The 22,236-nt window shown below is 50.4% G+C and overlaps 10 protein-coding genes across 10 annotated transcripts; 6 read left to right on the forward strand and 4 right to left on the reverse strand.

Moving 5' to 3' along the window:
• Positions 1–1,063: 1,063 nt before the first annotated feature.
• FTJAE_941 (uncharacterized protein) lies at positions 1,064–1,504 on the forward strand (the record flags this gene model as incomplete). Its single annotated transcript, XM_037356329.1, has 2 exons — positions 1,064–1,251; positions 1,312–1,504. 2 exons carry the CDS (start codon positions 1,064–1,066, stop codon positions 1,502–1,504), a joined length of 381 nt encoding a protein of 126 aa, XP_037211971.1.
• Positions 1,505–2,395: 891 nt separating this feature from the next.
• FTJAE_942 (mitochondrial import inner membrane translocase subunit TIM50) lies at positions 2,396–4,020 on the reverse strand (the record flags this gene model as incomplete). The annotated part of the gene is made up of 2 exons (XM_037356340.1): positions 2,396–3,010; positions 3,058–4,020. 2 exons carry the CDS (start codon positions 4,018–4,020, stop codon positions 2,396–2,398), a joined length of 1,578 nt encoding a protein of 525 aa, XP_037211972.1.
• An 805-nt stretch (positions 4,021–4,825) lies between these two features.
• On the forward strand, positions 4,826–5,776 carry FTJAE_943 (uncharacterized protein; the record flags this gene model as incomplete). Its single annotated transcript, XM_037356350.1, has 1 exon — positions 4,826–5,776. One exon carries the CDS (start codon positions 4,826–4,828, stop codon positions 5,774–5,776), a length of 951 nt encoding a protein of 316 aa, XP_037211973.1.
• A 199-nt stretch (positions 5,777–5,975) lies between these two features.
• FTJAE_944 (vacuolar sorting-associated VTA1 like) lies at positions 5,976–7,256 on the reverse strand (the record flags this gene model as incomplete). The annotated part of the gene is made up of 3 exons (XM_037356361.1): positions 5,976–6,822; positions 6,869–7,097; positions 7,154–7,256. The coding sequence occupies 3 exons, from the start codon at positions 7,254–7,256 to the stop codon at positions 5,976–5,978; spliced, it is 1,179 nt and encodes a 392-aa protein (XP_037211974.1).
• Positions 7,257–7,714: 458 nt separating this feature from the next.
• On the forward strand, positions 7,715–9,277 carry FTJAE_945 (disulfide-isomerase; the record flags this gene model as incomplete). Its single annotated transcript, XM_037356372.1, has 2 exons — positions 7,715–7,867; positions 7,919–9,277. 2 exons carry the CDS (start codon positions 7,715–7,717, stop codon positions 9,275–9,277), a joined length of 1,512 nt encoding a protein of 503 aa, XP_037211975.1.
• Positions 9,278–9,404: 127 nt separating this feature from the next.
• FTJAE_946 (exosome complex exonuclease rrp41) lies at positions 9,405–10,264 on the reverse strand (the record flags this gene model as incomplete). Its single annotated transcript, XM_037356383.1, has 2 exons — positions 9,405–9,918; positions 9,972–10,264. 2 exons carry the CDS (start codon positions 10,262–10,264, stop codon positions 9,405–9,407), a joined length of 807 nt encoding a protein of 268 aa, XP_037211976.1.
• Positions 10,265–10,831: 567 nt separating this feature from the next.
• Positions 10,832–11,854, forward strand: FTJAE_947 (alcohol dehydrogenase; the record flags this gene model as incomplete). Its single annotated transcript, XM_037356394.1, has 1 exon — positions 10,832–11,854. One exon carries the CDS (start codon positions 10,832–10,834, stop codon positions 11,852–11,854), a length of 1,023 nt encoding a protein of 340 aa, XP_037211977.1.
• A 777-nt stretch (positions 11,855–12,631) lies between these two features.
• Positions 12,632–14,811, forward strand: FTJAE_948 (uncharacterized protein; the record flags this gene model as incomplete). Its single annotated transcript, XM_037356405.1, has 3 exons — positions 12,632–13,909; positions 13,959–14,548; positions 14,595–14,811. The coding sequence occupies 3 exons, from the start codon at positions 12,632–12,634 to the stop codon at positions 14,809–14,811; spliced, it is 2,085 nt and encodes a 694-aa protein (XP_037211978.1).
• An 80-nt stretch (positions 14,812–14,891) lies between these two features.
• On the reverse strand, positions 14,892–18,301 carry FTJAE_949 (uncharacterized protein; the record flags this gene model as incomplete). The annotated part of the gene is made up of 6 exons (XM_037356415.1): positions 14,892–15,892; positions 15,939–16,334; positions 16,383–17,561; positions 17,608–17,900; positions 17,956–18,176; positions 18,248–18,301. The coding sequence occupies 6 exons, from the start codon at positions 18,299–18,301 to the stop codon at positions 14,892–14,894; spliced, it is 3,144 nt and encodes a 1,047-aa protein (XP_037211979.1).
• A 2,673-nt stretch (positions 18,302–20,974) lies between these two features.
• On the forward strand, positions 20,975–22,231 carry FTJAE_950 (uncharacterized protein; the record flags this gene model as incomplete). The annotated part of the gene is made up of 1 exon (XM_037356427.1): positions 20,975–22,231. The coding sequence occupies one exon, from the start codon at positions 20,975–20,977 to the stop codon at positions 22,229–22,231; it is 1,257 nt and encodes a 418-aa protein (XP_037211980.1).
• Positions 22,232–22,236: the final 5 nt, after the last annotated feature.

The following is a 22,236-nucleotide window of genomic DNA, read 5'->3' on the forward strand; positions in this document are numbered from 1 at the left end:
ATACTTCCATTTGTTGTCGTCACGAGCTTCTATGTTCTTTTCTCGGATGAAAAAACACATGTCGAAAAGTGTATCGAATTTTGCAGGGCGCAGACTGTAGATAAAGCGTGCCTGCAGGTAGCTGAGAAAGACACCATTCTACAAAGTGTAGTTGAGGCATGTGGCAGAGAGACAGAGCTGAAATGGCGGCGCGACAAAAGGTGAAGTTAATTCGAATTCTTCAGTGTTGCTGGCTTGATATGTGTCTTTGAAACGTCATAAGCTTCAACTGTCAATCAAGAAAGGGAAAGAAATTATGAAAGAAGAAAAGGGAATCCAAGCGGAGTACCTTGGACAGGCCGCGCCAACAAACCAGGACAGGCGCGTTTAGTAACCACGACCACCGTGATTCATCATCGGCCCCAGACTCTTGCACTTTGTAGCTCCCCCTGGAGCCGTACAACGAGTGTTGGATTCGGAAGACTGAGGTAATCCTAACTTTCAGTGGTTAGAATGTGTTATTTGTAGTCCAGGCTTGTGGCTGAGATGAGAAGCTGAAAGCTACCGAGTTATGTGGGCAGTTGGTATAAATCTGTGTTTGTTAGCCTTTTGTTGGTTATCTTCCCCAATGATTGCGAGATAGCGACTTTTGTTATAATACATGGAAGGACTAGGGGTGAAGCGTCTTCGAGTGATAGGTCTGTATTGTCTCGAAGATAGGTACCTTAGGTATGCACTGTAAAATTCCATTGGCACTTGACCATTTTGACCTTACAATTCGTCGCCTCTCGAGTGAGGAGTTGTTACTGTAGCCCACGTGAAGAGACCAGCCAACTCCTGCCCTCCTCAATTATCGTCTACAGGGGTCACATCTCCTCCCAAATCCCCTTTATTTTCTTTCTCCTGTACCATCATCAACAACAGCACAAGTCACCACTTATCGGGATCTTTTGTCACGGCATTGGTTCATACTTCTTCATGCTTATGACGTCTAAACGAGTCATTTCAACCCAACACAACGAAGCATCCCGATCAACTTTCCTTTCCTTTCTTACCAATCCTCCCAACCCAGACACTCCTCACAATGTGCTGTGGCAGCTCCAAAGACGTGAAGCCGCCCGCGGTGCGAACCCCTGGAAACATGGGGATTTATCGCAACAACAATTTTCCCATGTACCCAGAGGAGCATGCAGAGGACAAGTTTCGAAGGGACGAGTACCAGTCCCACAAGCACGATATGATGAAGAGCCAGCGGAACATCCAGGGCCTCGGGTAAGCACTGCCATTTGACCTTATCAGAGAGTTGAGTTGACTAACGGTATTCCAATCCAGGCGGTTCAAGGGATTCCCTTTGCCCGGCGAAACACCTCCCTCAGGTTCAGGAAGTTCAGGGCGTTCATCCCCTGCGCCAGTCGCCGAGGTGTCAGCCAAAGCCCGCGCCTCAGTAGCTAATTACCCTAATGTACCGCTTGGAGGCAGACGGCCTTCCATAGGGCGCTTCGACAGGTCCCCTGCCTTTGGATAGGGAGGGAAGTTGGGGAGAGAGTTCGCTCCCCCACAACATCCGTATCTGGAATCGATCAAAGAGAGGGGAGCAAAGAGAGCATACTCAGGCTTTCCATGGATCCATACCGGGAGTGGTGGTATGCAAGCGATAAGTCAGGGAGGAAAGACTGCTGAGTGATGCTTATGATGTCTCAACGAGACGTGTGTGAGGCGCGAGTCAGTTTAGGCAGTATATCAGTTACCAACACAATTGCGTAAGATAAGCGTTATAAGTCCATTTGATGATGATTACATCTAATACTGAAAGAGAGCACTAAACATATTCCCCCAGGGATAAAATGGCTGCCCCATTCCGCATCGTAGCTCTCCAGCCCAAGTCTCAACGAGAAATATCAAGCCAACTCACTGAAGGAAAGGCTGCCTAAATTATCTTGCTACCTTTATCTCAAGTAATAAAAGACTTGAGTCACTTACCCTCACCTTAGGCGACTCTTTACCAAGTTTATCTTAACACTCTCTTCTCAAGTCTTAAGCTTTCTTGCTCCCTGAGGTCTGTCAATACACAAACACAAGCCACTCCCAGCACCCAAGACAACCGAAAGCATCACCGTAACGGCAAAAGAGGCGGCAGCACATTGCTTCGATCCTATCTCATGAATTTTACTTGTAACGTCATATTTTTACATATCCATCCCCCAGCATACACCTAATATACAAAGTCCCCTCTTCACTCTTACACCAAATGCCCAAATCATCAAGGATGCATCCCTCCATGCTTTTTCTATAAGACCTCTCTTCCCAATCTGAAGTATGGTATTTTGTAAACAGAGATCCCCTATCGTAAAAAAAATTACAAGACATTAATTAGTGGAGATGTGCTTGCCACCTCACTCAGCGGTCCACCCCTTTTCTAGGCCTTCTTCTCAGGTGGTGGTGCACCGCCGCCGAACATGCCAGAGAACGAACCCATCATGCTGTTCATAGCTTCCTTCTGGGCCGCCTCCATCATGGCGGCTTCTTCCTTGAGCCATTTCTCGCCGTTGTCGCGGATCTGCTTCTCGAGCTCCATGTAGTTTCGCTGGCCGCGCTCGCGGGCAACGTCTTGGAGCATCTTGCCCTGCGCAAAGGCCTCGGCGGGGTTTTGCTCGCCATCGGGGGAGACCATCATGCTCATGTTGCTGGGGTTGAGACCGAGGAGGTTGCCTAGGGCACCGACGCCAGAGCCGTGCTTTTGCTTGTGGGCGAGTTGCTTGGCTTGGAACTCCTTGCGAGCGATGGCTTCACGACGGGCGAATTCCGTGGGGATGTGCTTGCCTTCGAAGGATTTAATGACCTTACGGACGTCTTCGTACTGCATAGTGTGGATATACTCGAGGAAGGGAATGAGGTTGACAAGCTCCTTGTCGTTTCGGTCGCCCTTCCAGGGTTCAAGGATGATGGCGTTCTCGGGTTGGTTGCGGACGTGCTTGGGGTTGCTGTCAATGATGATCACCTTCTTCAAATCACGGTTGAGGTAAGAAAGATCCTAAACTGTTAGCGCAAGAAACATGAATGACTATTGAGGACGCTTACCTTGACGATCTCTCCGTCCTCAAACTTGGTAGCCTCTCGATAGAGGGGCCACAAAATTAATCGGAAAGGATCCAATTTCCTCATGATAGGCTCGCCAGTAGCAAACGGCACAGAGGTGAAGAGGACCAGCTCATAGTACTGACTAAGATACCGTATGAAGTAGTCGACACCAGGTCGCTTTGCAAGTCTCCAGCCATGTTCACGGGTCCACTCGCTGTGAACGAGGAGGTCGTCCAAGCTCAAACAGAGAGTATAAGGGCGCTCGAACGTAGGATCGGGATCGGGGAGGAGCTTCTCGAATGCAGGCTCCTGGTAGTAAGTGACGGACTCGGTCAAACGGGCCTTGGCACGCTTCCACCACAGACCAGGACCAGGGCCGTTGGGAATGTCAGAGTGACGCTCAGCTTCGATGGTGTCTTCCCAGTTTCGGCCCATGTATAGAACGCCCAGAGTACCACCGGCGGCAGCTGTGATAAGCATGAATCTTGTCCACCACTTGCGATTTCGCTCAGACGTAGAGACATATTCCGATCGCTCACGCCCACCACTAGACTCAGCCTCCTCCATCTCCTGCAACTCCTTCTGCTCCTTCTGCTCCTTCTTCTTATCACCGCCCATCTCCTCAAACAGCGTCGAAGGAATACCCTGCGTCAGATCGGGTAGCTTGTGGAAAGGTATTTGCTCCCCCTCCTTCGGAGTCTCGGTAGACTTCTCGCCAGCCTTGTCGACGTCATTCTCCGCAGGCTTCTCGACATTTTCAGCATCTTTTTGCGCCTGAGGAGGCTTCTGTTTCGAATCTTTGTTTTGTTGAGAGGAGGATTTCTTGGCGTATGTTCGGAGCCATGGCGAGGCAAATTGAGGAGCGGCGGCGGGAAGAGCTCGGAGAGAAGGAGATGCGACGGGCCGTGACAGACGAGCTGTCATCAAGCCCAAGCGCGAAGCCTGGGCTACTCTGGACAGCATAGCGAAGGGAGAGGAGCTGAACCGCTATGGTTGGAGGTGTTGTTTGGCGGTTTCGATGGTGAAGGATCCAACTTCAATGGCCTGGGGTGTTGACGTGCAGCTTGACGAAGTTGGTCTGATACTCCGCCATAGAATGGCATGGCGTCGTCGGCCGTGGAAAAAAATCGCACGGTTCTGGTCCAAAGTGGAGCTTCTTGAGGGTTGACACCGTGGATTAGCCGTGCTCAATGACACGGACTTTTGATAGGCCGATGGCGTCATATCTCTTATCGCTCACGTGAAATCGGGACATCAGCTCCGGTCGTCCTCCGATGAAGCACCCCTCCATGATGTTCAGTGGCCCAGTAAAGGCCCTTGTTCAGTGCATTGGGCATTCAAGTTGATGATATTCTCATCCCAAAGACGATATTTAACAGTGCAAGCGCTTCTTTATTTCTCATCTTATTTCCCTCGCTTCGCTTATGAAATCAAGAGTCTTCTAACGATTTCTCTTGAGCCAAAGAATTTCTCTTTTGCAAAAGATATTCCTTTTTTTCGCCACGATCTAAGAAGTCCCCGATTATTCCGACTAGCTACCCGAGACTCCAATTTGACGCCGCCGTTCTACAGTGCTTTCTCATCGATTGCTTCTACACCATGATACCCACTCTCATGATCAACCTCACTTCTCCAAACTAAACGAAGCCTTTACGAATAGACATTCAGCCTACGCCCTTTGTCATTTCCTTCAGCCCGACCTACCCACCTCATTCTCGTTATCGTCGAAAATCTCCTCTTTGCCACTTGATACTCACAACCACTCACCATGGCCCGACGATCGAGCAAGAGCTCAGCGTCCCGCCCAGCGCTGAGCTCTCGTCCAGCTGGCTCAATACGTATCGTAATGCCTTCTGCCAAAAGCGCACCTCCTGCAGAACCTGCGCCCGCCGTCACAGAAGAAGATGTCAACAAGATCAACATCGCCGACTTGACCCTCGACGTTCCTCTCATTCCTCTCCGCCCAAAACGCCGAGTCCCAAAAACGCCCTTTCACTTCCTCTCACTACCCGCCGAAGTGCGCATTCAAATTTACACATACTTCTTCGATGATGTAGATAAGCTTTTAGATCTCGGTCCTCAGAATTACAAGCGCGTGCACAAGAAACTAGGCCTTATGCGCGTTTGCAGACAGGTTCATGACGAGGCGACTTTTGCGTTTTATAGCACACGGACGTTTCGATTGTTTCCGACGTACCCTGGAAAATACTTCAAGAGCAAGAAGCCTCTCCTGGCGAGGTTGAAGCCGCAGCAGCGCAAGTGTGTTACTTCTCTTGAGTTGCGACTTGGTCCTGGGTGGAATGCGCCTCCCAGAGGTTGGGTTGTTAACCCCGCGCTGGGACTCTCCGACTGTGTTGACGTTGAGCGCCTGAACGTCTTTGTGGAGTGTGACCCTAGTGACAACATCTTCCAGGGCTGGCGTCGCTCCGATGGATTCTACGAGGGCTTCAGCCGAAATCTTTTGACTGATGTTATAGAGGCCCTGCCATCTGTTCACATTGTCCAGTTTGACGGCTGGACTAGCGTTAAGAAGTCTGGTGATATGATGCAAGGCCTCATGGGCGTCGTCAACGAAGCTGGTCTAGCCATTGAATGGGGCCCTGAGAGAGGATGGACGGACACCTCTGTTGACGAGGAAGATGAGACTCAGAAGGTGGGCTATCCCGAAGGGTTCCCCCATCCCGGATATGAGGCTCATGGTTTACTGGCGTTGGCCTGAGTGTACGATTCTCGCGATGGAGAGCTTTAGCTCGAATGAGATTTACGAAGCGGACTTTTATACTGGTATGCAGCAGAAAACACATATACTCTTAGCTTTATTCATAAGATGAACACTATAGTAGCCCTTTAATGCTATTTCAACTCGTGGTATCGTTCTCATCTATGCTTCGTGAATCCAAAACACTAACAAACTAGTCTTACTGCGCACCGAGCATTCGAAGTGCATTGCGTAGCTCTTGAACTGCAGTGGGCACATCTTCAAAGTTGAGTGCGGATATAGCCCACTTGGCGTGCTTCTGCGCCTGGTTAATATCCCGTTGATCTGTTGTAAACCCGGCAGTCTGGACAGGCGCTGGTGCTGGAGGCTGAGGAGCAGGAGCTTGCCGGATCACAGGTGGAGGGTTTGAAGCAGCAGGATGAGGAGCGCTCGGAGTCGTTGTCCAGGACGGAGGTGCTGAAGGGGTAAATGGTTCAGGCGGGGGAGGAGCAAACTGCGAGGGGAGCTTGGTGGGAATTTGAGGTGATGGTTGAGGAGGAATCTGTGTCGCAGGCTGTGCTGGGGACTCTGGCACTGGAGAAACAGCAGGTGGTAGACCAACAGGTGGAGGCGGAGGACCACCGGATAGACCTGGCGTAGGACTCTGACTCAAAGGCGATGGGACGAATGGTTCAGGCGCCTGGGGCTGATGCTCTGGTTGAGGAGGGAAATATCCAGGATCATCTGGGATTCTAGGCGGCGCATCCGTGAATGTAGGAACACTAGGAGGTTCTCCGGCATCTGGCGCATCCTCAACCGAAGCGCGAGGAGCTCCAGATAGAAGTTGGACTTCAGGATCGGAGGGGTCGAGAGCAACTTCTGGTTCAGGCTCAGGGGCATTGGGGTTCGTCTCGTTGGGATCCCTTCCTTCACGAATGGCCTTTAGGATTCGAGCAGCGTTCCATTTGGCGAATTTGATCTTCTTGACGACTTCGGGGTCGGGTTCACCCCATTCGCGAGTGAGGTCGAAGAACGTTGCAGCAGCGTCGAATGTATCGGCAGTTTGTCTTCAACTCGTTAGTCTTGTCTTTATAACACCAGCAAACGACATACCTCGTCACCTTGTTAGCGCGCATGGTGCGCTCAGCTCGTTCAAACGTCTGCTGAGCAAATTGCTCAACATAAGCTTGTCCCGCAGCGTTATCGACGATCGCATCATCATCAGCTCGTTCCGTCTTTGTAGCCTCGAGGCGCTCGATCAGTGTCTTTGTGAACTCAAAGGTATCGTCGTCGGTGGTATGCAGGCTCTTTCCCACGATTTGGTTGACAGCATGGTATTCACCTAAGAAGTGTTATAAGAAGTTGTCTTGGGTGAGGAGGTTTGTGGTTGTTGCCTACACCAGTATGCGATGGCGGGCTTGATGCTTCTCAGCTGATTTGCGCGATTGATGAAGCGACTGACTTCGGGGATTTTGAGCGCAGGTGGAAGAGGTTCTGCCATGTTGACGTCGTATCCAGGTGATGTTAGAATTGTAGTCGTAGAGAGTGGGAGTCGAGTCAAGATGGCGCAAATTAATGCCAACTCCAAGTCAAGTCAAGTCAAGTTGTCTTGGAGATCATTCACCCCACCTCCTCCTCTTTCGGTCACGCCTAGCATTGACGTAAGGTTAGCGGCGCACAGCCACTGGTTCCCCGGATTCGATCAGCTCACGCCACTTGTGGCTCTAGCTCAAGCCGTCGAATCAGAGACCCTGGCTTCACTTTTTGCGACGTCTCGTCAACCGTGGCTTTTTCCTTTCCTTTTCCAGAAGATGCCACTTTGTTCTTGACGAGGACCAACAGGCAACTATAACTTCTTTTTTGCAGTGCAAGAACACTGTAGAAGTGATTTCTTCTTCGCCACCATACGACTGAATATTGTCTCTTTGATTGTTTATTGTACTGTAGAGATACTTCACCATGCCTAACCCCACCTCGCTCTTGGTGACCTTGACAGCTGCCCTTGCGGCTCTGCCAGAGGCTCAAGCTGCCATCTACACAAAGAACTCGCCTGTTCTTCAAGTCAACGCTCGCAACTACGATAAGCTCATTGCAAAGTCCAACTACACCTCTGTAAGTCTTTTCATCTCATCACTATTGACTATCGCCACTTACACATCATAGATCGTCGAGTTCTACGCCCCATGGTGCGGCCACTGTCAGAACCTCAAGCCCGCCTATGAAAAGGCCGCCAAGAACCTCGATGGTCTCGCTCAAGTCGCTGCTATTGACTGCGATGATGAGTCCAACAAGCAGTTCTGTGGTGGTATGGGTGTCCAGGGCTTCCCAACTCTCAAGATCGTTCGTCCTGGAAAGAAGACTGGTAACCCCGTTGTTGAGGACTACCAGGGTCAACGAACTGCAGGTGCTATTCAAGAAGCTGTCATGAGTAAGATCAACAACCATGTTACGCGTGTGAGCGACAAGGATCTTGACTCTTTCCTCAAGGGTGATAAGCCCAAGGCTATCCTCTTCACTTCAAAGGGAACGACTAGTGCTTTGATCCGAAGCATTGCCATTGACTTCCTTGATGTTATTTCAGTGGCGCAGATCCGTGATAAGGAGACGGCGGCGGTTAAGAAGTTTGGCATTGAGAAGTTCCCCGCTCTTGTCCTCATTCCCGGGGAAGGCAAGGATCCTATTGTCTACGATGGTGAGATGGCCAAGAAGGATATGGTCAAGTTCCTCTCACAGGCTGGAGAGCCTAACCCCGTTCACGCCACTGGCAACACCAAGAGCTCAAAGCCCAAGAAGGCCGAGTCCAAGAGCGCTAAGAGCGCCAAGAAGAGCAAGGCTACCGAGTCTGCAAAGGAGGAGCCCGTTGAGTCAAAGGAGTCTTCCACTGAGGCTGCCGAGGCAGTTCCTACGATCATTCCTATCTCTACTATCTCTAGTCTGGAGAAGCTCGCCGAGGAGTGTCTCGCTCCCAAGTCTCACACCTGTGTTCTTCTCTTCACCCCCAGTGAAGCTGGCGAGAAGGCAGTCGACTCGCTCTCCCACCTCAACACCAAGTACGTCCACGGTGGCCGAAAGACATTCCCCATCATCGCTGTTCCCAGCGACAGCGACGCTGCCTCTACTCTCCCCAAGGCTCTTGGATTCAAGAACGAGGTTAACCTGATCGCTATCAACACCCGCCGCAACTGGTGGCGTCAGTACGAAGGTGACTTTAGCCTTGCCAGCGTTGAGAACTGGATTGATGCTATTCGCATGGGCGAGGGTGCCAAGAAGAAGATCCCCGAGGGTGTTGTCGTCGAAAAGACTGAGGAGAAGTCTACTCAAGCTACTGACCCCGAACCTGAGGTTGAGACTGACGGCCCCAAGGAAGCCAAGACTGAGGTTGAGACCGAGGTTGAGATTGAGTCCGAGACTCCAGCTGAAGCTGAGGCCGAGGCAAAGACTCCTGAGCCGGAAGCTGAACCTGTCGCTGAGTCTGAAGCTGAGCCCAAGACCAAGGAGGAGATCAAGCACGAGGAGCTGTAAGGGGAATGAAGCCCTTAAATCTTACAATTAGTCTGTGACTATAGCTTTGATAGCGAAGACATACCTGTCATATAGCAGACCAAACAAATAACTCCAAAACACTTCTATGACCCAATGCACATGGTATCTAATCATCCAAATCCATTCCCATAGCATCGTTCTTCTCCACCGCGCCCTCCCTGACCATCTCAGCACCCTTATCCTTAACAACCTGATCCAAGAACTGCTTCACCTGCTTACACCCGTCTACACCAACGACCAACATTCCCTCCAGTCTGCTAACCTGCACACGACTCTCGCATACGAGTACAGCTACCCGATCGTCATCACCCTGTGTCGCGACCGTCAAGAAGGGCAGTTCTTGCTCTTCTTGGTTGTTTAGATCGAGGAGAGGATCGGCTGTGTCGTCGCCCGCGGCATATGTTGATGTTGAACCAGCTGTGCAGGCGGCGATGTAATCTGTCATTGGAATACCAGCGTCGATGAGGGCGAGGGTCGTTGCGTTGAGAAGAGCGGCGAGGAGGGATCCGTCTTGCGATAGAACGTGAAGAGAGATTGTGATAGAAGAGTGAGGAAACAGGTGTGTATGTAAATTCGAAGAAAACGCATTCGCAATCGTCGTTTCAATCTCTTGTATGCGCCTAAACCATTAATTAGTCCCAAGTCTTTTCCACTGCCCAGCAAGAAAACATACTTGTCATTACGCCCTCTCTTTTTTCGATCCACGCTCGAAAAACCCGCTACTACAACATTGACGTTGATAGATGCTGTGTCACGGGGAGCTTGCTGTCCACCACGTCTTTGAACCTGCTGCTCTGAAGGACCTGTCACGATGCACATGACTTTTGTATGGCCCGTTTCAAGATACGATGAGCCGTCAGCAGCATCTTGAGTTCGGATTTGCGCATGCAGACGACGGAGCTCGTTCCATCTTCGGCCGTCGACGCGCAGAAGCGCTAATGAGTATGTTGACGTATCGAGAGGCATCTTGCGGTAATGAACGTATAGTATCTACGGTTCTCTGGAGCTCTGCGCATCGCGAACTGAATTGATGGTGGGGGAAATTTTCAGATGTGGCTGAACTGTGGCTTGACCTCCAACTCTCGGATCATCCCAATGTTTCGGATTAATTATCGACCAATGGGGGGCCATCGGTTTTGGAAGAATTGATGACTGCATCTCCGATGTCCATTTACGGCTTTACACATGCCCGAGATCAACACCAAGAACGGAACGGCTGAGGTGCTGGTGATGTAATTGTCGGCCGCCCTAAGTCCGGGAATTATCCAATGACACTCGGATCTTTGCGACAGTTGAGTTTATCCCGTTTGCCAAGATGCGCTGAACTTTCCTTATCGGAGACCGGAGTTAGCCAATCGCCAATGGAACTCTTAGCAAGATATGATGCATCGCTAGTGTAGACGCTCTTTGGGGTTTGGGCTGAGGGGTTGTTGTATATAAGTTGTTGCTTGCTCCCCGTTGAGAATCTCATATCATCTCAATCTCATCGATTAATTAACAAGTCCGTCTCAATAACTCAATTAAACACCAACCATGTCTTCTCTTCCTCAGACTTACAAGGCTTGCGTCCTCGACAAAGCCAACGCATCATGGAATCTCAGCGACGTCCCCCTCAAACACCCCTCCAAAGGCCAAATCCTCGCCAAGGTCCTCGCCTGCGGCGTCTGCTTCTCTGACGTCGCCACTGGCGCTGGCCACATGGGCGATGTCTTCCCCCGTGTTCCAGGCCATGAGATCATCGGCGACGTGGTCGAAGTCGGCGAAGGCGTTGAGAACTTCAAGAACGGCGACCGTGTAGGTGGACCCTGGCACGGAGGCCATGACCGAACTTGCCGACAGTGCCAGCGCGCCCAGTTCCAGATGTGCGATAACAAGGCGATTAACGGTGTCAGCCAGGATGGTGGGTTTGCCGAGTATGTGCTCTTGAGAGCGGAGGCTGTTGTTCGTGTCCCGAAGGAGTTGGATCCTGCTGAGGCTGCTCCTCTTCTCTGCGCTGGTGTCACTGTCTTTAATGGCATCCGAAAGTTGCATGTTGAGCAGGGAAACCTCGTTGCGATTCAGGGTCTCGGTGGTCTTGGCCATCTTGCTGTTCAATACGCCAATAAGATGGGCTATGAAGTCGCTGTTCTTTCATCAGGCGATGATAAGGCAGACTTTGCCAAGCAACTCGGCGCCCATCACTATATCAACACCAAGAAGAGCGACGCAGCTGAAGAGCTCACCAAGCTTGGTGGTGCCGCCATCATTGTGCAAACAGCACCCAACCCCAAGGCCGTGGCACCACTCGTCAATGGCCTCGCTGTTGAGGGCAAGCTACTTAGCCTTGCACCTGTTGGGCCAGCAGAGATTGATACGGTGCCGCTAGTCATGAAGGGCGCGAGTGTTGTTGGCTGGCCTAGTGGTCATGCACTTGATAGCGAGGAGGCTCTTCGATTCTCCATGCTTCACGGAGTGAAGTGTATGATTGAGAAGTATCCTTTGGATAAGGTACAGGATGCGGTGGAGAGTCTTCAAGCTGGAAAGCCTCGATTCAGGAATGTCTTGGTTATGCAGTAAAGTGTTGGAAGTGTCTGGGTTGGCATTACAGTTGGTTGTAAAATGAGCGATGGTGTTGGCGGCTGTGGGGCAGTTAAGACGACGACGACGAAGTTATATACGATTGAGATGAATGAGAAACGATGATAAAGAACTTGGCCACAAGACGCAATTGAGTATCCAGCTCTAGTGAAATCTCATTCCAACCGTGGTCTCATGTACAAGGTATAGAATGAAGCGTCTTGTTATTACACAGAACTGAGGATGGCATAACAATATAGGGTAAATGGCGCCCCAAACATATCGACACAAAACGACCGAGATTAGTGCCACTTATGGAAAACAATGCTTAGTTTGAGTTAGATCAATTGAACAATATTGTATAGACAAATGAGTCTTCGTGTAAATATTCACAACGTCTCTGTTTGGGCTGGAGTTCCATGATTATCGTCAACTTAGCTTATGTACCTGACATGCGAGCTTAATCAAGCGCTAGGCACCACGCTCTGAAAGAGGTTGAGACCTCCATGTGCGGTAAGAATTGACAGGGAAACAAATAGAAGGCTGGGATTGAAAGGCTGCCTTATCAAATACAGTATACTATCTGTATATAGAGCAATCTTGAGCTGTAATGCTTCGACGTTTCATGATGGATCTTCAGCAAACACCAGCCCCGCAGTTTGGCGCTCCCAAAACTCAACATCTCCAACATCACTCATGAGACTACTATTGCTTCTCACTCACCCGCAACGACTCTCTCTCCTCCTCTCAAAGTAGACATCTCAAAATCTTCACACAATGTTTCGTAAACCACCACAACGACCTCCCTCATTCACAACAACACCCTCCGCCATCCTCTCCCAAACATCATCCCTCATTTCATCAACCACCGCTCTCGAAGACACCCTCTCATCAAGCCTCACGCCCTCAACCGCCACATTCTCAAGTCTTCTTACGCCAATGCTAAATGATGATCACGCGGTATCTAAACATACCCTCATCATTCGTCTCTTCAGCTCCGTGTCTGAGGATAAAGACCTCCGCGATGCATCCCGTACAGCGGAGGAGATGCTTCTCAAAGCCAATTCTGAGGCACTTATGAGGAGAGATATAGCTGCGCTTGTTAAAGCTGTTTATGAGAAACATCAACGTGGGGAGGAAAAGCTGGGAGAGGAAGATGCATATACTCTGTTCAAGACGCATAGAGCATACCAGAACACTGGGGCCGGCGTTGAGGATGAGGATGTGAGGGAGCAGTACAAGGCTGCTGTACAGGAACGAAATGAAGTTCTCGTCGCAGCGCGCAAGACAATCAGTGAATCCGACGAGGGCATCTTCTTCACACGGGAACAACTCAACGGCGTACCGACATCAATTCTCGACGCAATGAAGACCAACGACGACGGATTCCTCAAAGCAACCTTCAAAAAAGGCCACATGATCTCAATCATGAAACACGCCACTAGCGCTCAAACACGCAAAGCCTACAACATCGCCAAAGAAAGCCGATTCCCCGAGAACGTAACCCGCCTCGAGCGCGCTGTCGAGCTACGCAATAGCACAGCGCGAATGCTAGGCTTCAAAACCCACGCTGAGCTCAAGATGCAAGATAAAATGGCAAAAAGTGTTGAGAGCGTTATGGAAATGCTGAATAAATTGAGGACAGAGTTGAAGCCGCTTGCGGATGAAGAGATGAAGACGTTGTTTGAGATAAAGAAGGCTTATATTCGCGATAACGGTACTGATGAGGATGGAGAGGATGTAAAAAGGCTGAACGCGTGGGACTGGGCGTTTTATGCAAGAATATTGGAGAAGGAGAGATATTCTGTTGATTCACTTCTCATCTCGGAGTATTTCGAGGTTAACCACAGTTTGAAGGGTATGCTGAACATCTTTGAGGAGATCTTTGGGATGGTGTTCATACCCACCGATGTGCCGGTATGGCAGAAGGATGTGACTGTCTACGAAGCTTGGAATGCTGAGGATCAAGGTGGCGAGTTCCTTGGATATCTCTACCTCGATCTTTACGCACGAGAGGGGAAATACGCTGGTGCGCATAGTTCCCTCATCCAACCTGTAAGTCTCCCCAGCACAACGAACGGAGTTATGTCACTGACGATCTCAGGGCTTCATAACATCAGACAACAAACGTCATTATCCCTCTTCATCACTAATAACGTCCCTCCTCCACACGCCCTCCCAGCCAACTCTCCTCCTCCACTCCGAGCTAAAAACAATGTTTCACGAGCTCGGCCACGCAATCCACAAGCTCGTAACACACACCAACCACCAACACGGCTGCGCACGCGACTTTGTCGAGATCCCCAGCATTCTTCTCGAGAACTGGATCTGGGTGCCCTCTGTGCTCCAGCGCCTAGGAAAACACTACTCTTACTTATCCCCTGAGTATCTAACCTTCTGGAAGGCTAAGAACGAGGGCGTGAGGCCGGGTGAGGTACTACCGGAGAAGTTAGCGCTGGATATTGCTAAGACGAAACACGTTAATGGTGCGCATGCGATGCTTTATCAAGTGTTTTTGGCGCTGTTTGACCTTACGATTCATAATGCGGTGGAGGGAGGGGCTGTTGATACGACGAGGTTGTGGAATGAGAGTAAGACGGAGATCATGGGCTTGGGAAGGGCGGATAGTATTGGACAGGCGTCGTTTGCGCATCCGTTCAGGGCGTATGATGCTGCGTATTTTACTTATGCCTTGTAAGTCATCACCTGAAGTGACGATTGGGTTGCTAACACGTCTCAGATCAAAGGTGTACGCGACCGACCTTTGGGTTAGCCACTTCAAAGCTGATCCAATGGACAAGACCACTGGTCTACGATATCGCGAACTTGTTCTTCAACCAGGAGGAAGTCAACCCGAACTCAAAAGTCTCAGCAACTTTCTCGGCCGCGAACCCAACGACAAAGCATACTACGGCGAAGTTACCAGCACACCAGGGACAAAATCGTCAGTATTGTAAATGTATTAAAGTGCAATATTATCCAACGCTTATATGCAAAAGAGGGTATCATGGCAAGATCTATCGTATATCATACTCGCTCAGTGCACCAATCTCATCCTAGGAAACGGCGCAGCCTCAACATCAACGACAACCAATCCCTTCTCGTCCAGTGATGCTCCGACATCTGTGATCGGCGTGATCTTTCTCGTGTGTGCAACTTCTTGGCGACTGACACGACCTTCGTCGCGAGGAATCCACAAGACGGGCTTTTGCATCCAGAGCTCAGGGGGCCAGTAGTTAGATAGTTTCTCGTCGCCGGAGTAGTCTGCGTCAGCGAGTTCTTCGAAGGGAATTAGTTTTCGCAAGGCGATAAAGTCTTCGTAGATCTCGGGGTGGAAGAACCGCTGGATGAAGGACGGAGGTTGATCCGGATTCGACCTAGGGGCGGGGAGAATCCATCTGTCCAAGAACTTCTTAACTCCTGACTCTTGCACCTCCTTCTTCAATTGCTCCTTGGCGCTCGACTTTATCCATTCCGTAGCCATCAATCTCAGACCACCTGCACCCTCGACGGCCCTCGAGCTCTGTGGTCCCTCGTGTAGTTGATCGTCTTCATCGTCTGTCGGCACATCCTCGAATTCCTCTTCACCAAAGGTCTGTTCCGTATCGAAGTAACTGGCAGCAGTTCCCCCATTGGCCTCTCCCGACTCCGCGGCTGCTTGGAGCTTTGCTTCCGCTTCAGCCCTCTCCTGCTCCTGTAATTCTTCCTCCAACGCCAATGTTTGTGGCAAATTCTGCAGCAGGGGCGATATCGAGTCTCTCAAGGACATGTGCACAATGACTGTGAAGATGAGGAAGATGAGCATCAACACCATAGGCGGGAAGGCGAGATTTAAGGCAAAGAGACCAATCATGCAGATTTCGGCCAAGTAAAGTCCTGTGATGAGCTGCATCAAGGCGGTGGGATAAAACAAGCCCATGCTATCCATTTCCGAGTCGAAGACGTAAAGAATGTTGTATCGGTAAATGAGGCGCGTAAAGGCCATTCCGGCGCATGCAAAGACGAGGATTAATGGAGCGATAACTGTGTAAGAGAAGGCTGGGAATGTTAGCATGGAAAGGGGATGATTGGCTGTACGACTTACCAATGCACGCCATGTTTGTATAGATCGGGAAGATGCCACCCCAGCGAGGGGGACGAAGGTTGTACCAAACATTGAAGCGAGTCCTGGGATTCTGTACCACTCTACCGAATGCGTGGTGCCTGATCAGCTCGAAGATGTGTAGGAGACCAGTAGCTCCAATGGCCAGACACTGGACGAGGATGTAAGAGAGGTAAAAGTTTGACGCCTTGGGAAGGTTTGTGGCGAGGAGACTGGGTGTCGACATTGGTTGCTGGATGATTTGCATTGTCGTGGCGGAAGCGGCCGATGTCAATGTCGTGATCAAAAAGACTTGTACTACCTGGAAAGCAAAGTAGACCTTTTGGGTGAACAATTCGACCAGTACCAAAGAGGGAATCCCTGCTTGGACACCGCAGACTAAGGGAGTTAGTAGGTGCAACAAGGGATCGGGAATAGTAGACTTACATCTAAGCATTGCCGGGACAAGCGACATCCAGAACGACAGAGCAATAGCAGGGATAAAACCTTGAAGGAAGCCAAGGATAGGACTGGGCAATAACTTGATCCATTTGAGGAACACGATGCCACTCAAGAACTTGATGTTGGACACAATACCGATCATGGCAGATGGAATGGACCAAAAAATGATAGCAACGGCAATGAGGCCCATGATGAGCAAACGCCGAATGATGCGCTCCCACCAACGCATGCGAAGAGCACTCCAGACTACCTCATTTGGTCGAACGCCCAAAAGACGAGGAGCGAGCTGCAGAGGACGATGATGGGCGACGACTTGATGAGCAGCTTGGGCAGCTTCCTGCGTGTCGAACTCGATGAATGCAGCAGGGAGTGTTTGTCCATCACCACGGCGAACCTGGCGTCGAAGCTTGAAGATCTCGAGGTTCAGTTCCTTCAGCTTCATGCGACACCACCGAATAGTGTCGACTCGTCGAAAGAAGTTGTGCAGTGGACGGTGGTAGGGTCTGGCTGTCACGGAGAGCCATTGGGCGGCAACGGATCCTCGTACATCGGGGAGATCTGGGTTGAGCCCATAGGGGTGGACGTATTCGGGGTCTTCAGCGGACTTTTCGAGTATATCGTGGGCATTGTAGCTGGTTCTAGTTCTCTCGGACACCTCAGGTGTAGACTTGTGCTCCTTGGCTCCCCCCTCCTCGGTCTCTTCTACGTGGGTTTCGGATGTCTCGACACGTCGTGGGGAGCTCGTACGGGGCTCCTCGCTGCTGGGCTCAGTCCTCCAGGAAGAACTCGAATCTCCGGAAGATGGTTCGGCGCATGGTTCAGCGGAAGACGCAGTCGATGGCGGATTCTTGCCGAGTTGCTTCCTTCGAGCCACGTTTGCCTTTTTGATGAGTGCGATCTCTGCCTTTTCCAGGCGCATTGCGGTCTGTTCTCGTTCCTCCACTAATTTGACGAGAGCCTTGGCAGTGCGTGGGATCCAAACTCGCTTTACAGAGTCGCCATAGAGTTTCCGCAGCCGAGCTTCGTCGAGGTATCGCTCAGGGATAGAAGTGAGGAGTACTGTCCTGGATGATAGCCGCTTGGCATAGTGAGGAGACGAGAGGTAAGCTTGACGAATACCGACATAGTAGAAGCACTCGCGAATAACGGTGAAGAGAATAAAGCCTGATCAATTAGCGGTGCCATTGAGCGCTGTCGTTTGAGCACTTACCAAAGAACAAGTAGGCAACAACTACATGAGCAAACATGCGCTTTTTGTTCTCAATCATACCGATCGTCAACATGTCCAATTGGGTGAGCTTCTTGCCTCCAGTAATGTGCACAGGAAAGAGAATCGGCCAAGCAATCAGCATGCCCACAAGGAACGTGTTTCGCAGGACCTTGAGGTATCGCAAAAAGAAGAACCCGTCGAGAGAGCCATGGTTAAGCACGAAAGTATCTGGTGTTTTGAAGAATGGCTTGATCCAGTTGAACCAGCCATTGGGAAGTGGCGGTATGGGCGTGCTACAGAGGCTGTCAGCAATTTGATCGAGAGCTGAAAAGATTCGCCGCTGCTTACTGAGGGGAACGCAAGCTGGGTATCGCCCGAGGCGAGTAGACTCGAGGGCTTTTCCTGCGAAAAAAGGTGAAGAACAAGATGCAAACGACGCAGTAGATGACGACGGGAATAAATGTTCCACCAAGAGATTGTAGCGATGACGACTTTGAAGCATTGTTGGAGCTGAGAGTACCGCCACTGGAACCATCTCGCGTAGAACCAACCCGAGAGTCATCGCTCTCCTAAAGAAGATAATGGTCAGCCACGTTTAGAGTGGGATTAGAGTTAGAGTTCATGAAAAAGTTTAACTTACAACTGGCAGCTCAAACGATGTTCTCGCGATGAGAGCATGCCAATTGGCGGCCATGTTGGGCTTGGACTGGGCGTGAATCAAATATCAGTGGATAGGTAGAGAGAATGGAGGAGTCAGTTAAGGCTCAGATTAGCTTGGAGATAACGATGAGAATGCGTCGCCGCATCGTTCGTTACCTCGCAACGAAGCTTGAGAGTGTCGAGACCACAGACATGGATGGGATATAGAGGACAAGATCTATCAAGAGGCGGAGATGATTGTGATGAAGTCGTCGAGGTGACGTTGAAAGTGGGATGTTTCTCTTGTGTCTGTGTCTGTGCCCGTTGTCCTTCGGGTATTGATTGAACTGAACAAAAAGTGGGTGGGCTACCTCTGGAAAGACGGCATTGAAGAGGAGCCTAACGTGAGTTAAGAGGAGGCGGCAACGGCACAGGACACGACAGGGAGTCTTGTAGCGATCATTGCGGCGCAGTAAGCCCGATTCTTTTAGGGGACTGGTCTACCTGTCAACCCCATCAACGCCCTGAAGCTTGGGTTCTCAGTGGAGAGGTGCTAGGAGGTATGGGGACTCGAATTTCCTATTCTGTCCTCCTACATCGGCAATCATTTATCGCATCGGGTTCTTGGCGAATTAGCCGATGGTGGCTTCTGTGTGTCTCTGTCTGTCCCAACCGAAGAAATTCGCGATGAAGAGTGAAGGGGGGGAATTTTGAGATTTCGCTGTAAGGGTCTTGATTTGCCATTCTGCAACGAGAGCCAATCAATGCTTTATCGAGTGCTCAGCCAAGGACAGGGGGGTCAGGGTCTAGACCACAGGTTTACGAAATCCCCACGTATTGCAGATCCAAATATCACAAACCCTTGTTTTCAGCTCGGATACTCAGATGACTTTATGGGTCACAAAATGTAGGTCAGTGACGTTATTATCCCGAGTATCCTGCTATAATCAAGGATTGTGGTTTGTGGTGGCTCCTCGGCTACAACGAATCGTGGTGATCGACTCAGAGATTTTCACTCGGATATGCCCGTTTAGGGGGTTCCGCTTATTCGGCCTGTGATCCCGCGGAGACTCTAACACTTCTCACGCCTTGACCCCTGTCGGTTGAGATATAAAGTTTAACCTCAGAGTCGGGTCCTCCGAGTTTGACGACGTTGACACGAATGACATCGGAGGAAAATACGTGATAGGTATAGTTGATCTGTCACTCTGATATGTTATTGCCGGTGAAACATGCAGAAAACTGCCTCCTAGTCCGGTTTAGATCTAACGCCAAGGATAAAACGGTTACGTCGGGGAACTCCGCGGAAATGCCGTGTCAACTGAACCACCGGATTTCCAAGATAGAGTTTTTGACCTCGACCAACAGTTGTGACACAAGATCATTCCTGGAAACTGGTAGAACCTAAGCGATCTTGCAGCCTCAACTGAAATATCACCCGTCCAATAGCGAGCCCAAGTTCCATTACGAACTGCTCACCAGGCTCGGCAATACGGGTCAAGCAAGTCTTGGAGTCCACTACCAGAACAAGTTCTCAGTACCTCCTTTTCATATGCATCCAGGAACAGCAACTGCCCGATTAGGGACCGCCTTGCGAGGTGTGAGAAAAGGCTGAATCAAGGTTTCCGGAATAGGGGTTCCGGGACAGAGACTGACGAGAATGTTCTGACTACGACGCAAACTTGAAAAGCTATGGCCAAGGCACAGGAGTTATCCCTTGTTATTTCTTGCAGTTGATCAGCAGATCAGACGAAGTTTATCGTGCTTGATCTGTGTTTGCTGCAGCCTTGTTGGGCCTGGAATCTGTTGGGGACGAAGTCTTTTGTTCCTGACTAGGGGGAGATGGATATCTATCAGATCATAGACTTGCTTCGCGTCGGTCAGTATCCAGCCGAGAGATATTGTCGTTGTGGGGAGAGATAGTTGCAATATTGAGTAAGATACTTTCATAGTTCCTGAATCTCTTTTGTTGGATTGCTTGCATCACAGTTGCTTTCCGTACAAACGCGGAATAACAAAGCCTCCTTGCCTGGATGTGACCTCCACTTTGTCACTTCCCCCTGAGCTCCTGCATCTCGGAATGGTCTGGCCGAATTTCCTGGCATGTATTACGCGTTCCTTTCTTCTCCTTACATCACCCTCTCAGTCAATTCCTGGACAGCACGCCAAAGAGAGGAGAAGTTTGAAAACTCGAGACAACAACGATTGACGAGGAGATCCTTCAATGAGTTTCTGAACTTGTAGAAGTTGCTGATTAGGTAGCCAAAGATGTCATTGCTTCCGTCCCATGAGGTCAATGACCTCAAGCAATCTGTTGCTTGGAGATCGAGGAAAGAGAAGAGAACTTACGGTTTCGCGTTCCCTACACGTGGGAAGTCCGACTTTTGGAAGAAATTAACTTGATAGGTAAATCAAAAGAAATTCATCATCATCAGCTATTTCGTGATCGTTTATGATTAGTCCCATCACTATCTTTAAAGTTAGACATCATGGCTTCAGCCAAACCCCTCAACATACAGCCTCTCGGTGCCTCGCCACTATCAAACTTTCCACGAACAGCCAATCCGATTCAACACCACGATAAATAAAGCCAGACTTTGAGTTTGGTGCGCCAAATGCGCCCAAGCCCTGATCAAAGGACACATCACCATGTCTAAATACACGTTATCCCCCGCCGCTTGGTCGAACGAGCTTTCTCTCGCCTTCACCACCCCTGACAACTTGAACAATGGAAAACATGAGCTCGCTGGCCTTGCCAGATGAGCCATGGCCGGCCCCGAAGAAAGCCCCATATTCCGAGTTCCTCTGGTTTCCGTTCCTCCACCAAGATGCCAGACTCCTGATCTGGGAGGCAGCACTGCGCCCGCAACCCTGTGAGAACTACAACGCGACACATCGTTTTCGGATACATATCTTCGACAGAAATCCAATGTCTCTTGAGAGGAGTGAAATTGGCCACAAGAGTCCGCCGCTATTTGGATCGCCAGCCCTAAGGGGGCCGGACCGTTTTTACGGTGAGAAGGCGCACGAATCCATGTCGGCTTGCCCTGAAGGACTGAAATCGGTTGTCCATTGGGACTACGGCCTGTGGAAAGCTTGCCATGAGTCTAGGTGGGTGATCAGCCGACGGTTTCGACGGAAATTCTGGGAAGACATGAGAATCACCATGTTGCACGACCGGCAAACAATCCCTCAAGCGATTCGCGAGCCGTACAGGATGGAGGCGGCTTGGCAGAAGAAAACCATGTCGACGGAAAACGACTACCTGAAATGCAAAGACAAATGGTACAGGGACTTCGCGTACGTGGCCAACATAAACGGCATGTACAACAACATTGTTGCGACCCGTCCGGCGAGCGATCTCTTCATCATGGAGGACGACCGATGGATTTTTGATATGCTATACCATCTCACAGACAGAGAACAAGAAGACTACGCGATCAAGCTCTTTCGCCAAAATGCCATCTCCCCAACAAGCGATGGCTCCCCCGTGATGGGAAACATCGGCTTCGTGTACGACTACTCCTTCACTATTGGCATCACGCGACACGACAACCCGACATTGAGGTTATCGGAAGCAAAGACACAGAATAATCGACGGGGCCTTTTCCTGCTCCTGCTACACCTCACCGTAATCCGGACATTGGGGGGAGTGCGACTCTGGCTTATCGACGAGAACTTCATGCCGTGCCGCACATGCAAGACGAAGCAGGAGGCGGAAAAGGAGGCGAAGGAGGGGAAGAGGGATCGGAAAGTGTTCCATCGGTATGGGAAGGAGGATCTGGTCGAGGTTGATATCCAGCCCAACGTGATGTTTGTGGTGGCCGACAATATAAGGTGTATTCTTGGTTCTGCATGCGGATTTCTTGAATACGTGGGTAAGGAGCCTATTTCTCGACCTTTCAACCCAGATCCTAGGAAAACGCCCTTCGACTTTTGGTCCTGTGTTGGTGTTCTAGCGCCGAGGTCGAGGACTACGGATTGAGTGAT

This window comes from Fusarium tjaetaba (genome assembly GCF_013396195.1).
Source record: "Fusarium tjaetaba strain NRRL 66243 chromosome Unknown NRRL66243_c0000021, whole genome shotgun sequence".
Classification (NCBI taxonomy): Eukaryota; Fungi; Ascomycota; class Sordariomycetes; order Hypocreales; family Nectriaceae; genus Fusarium; species Fusarium tjaetaba.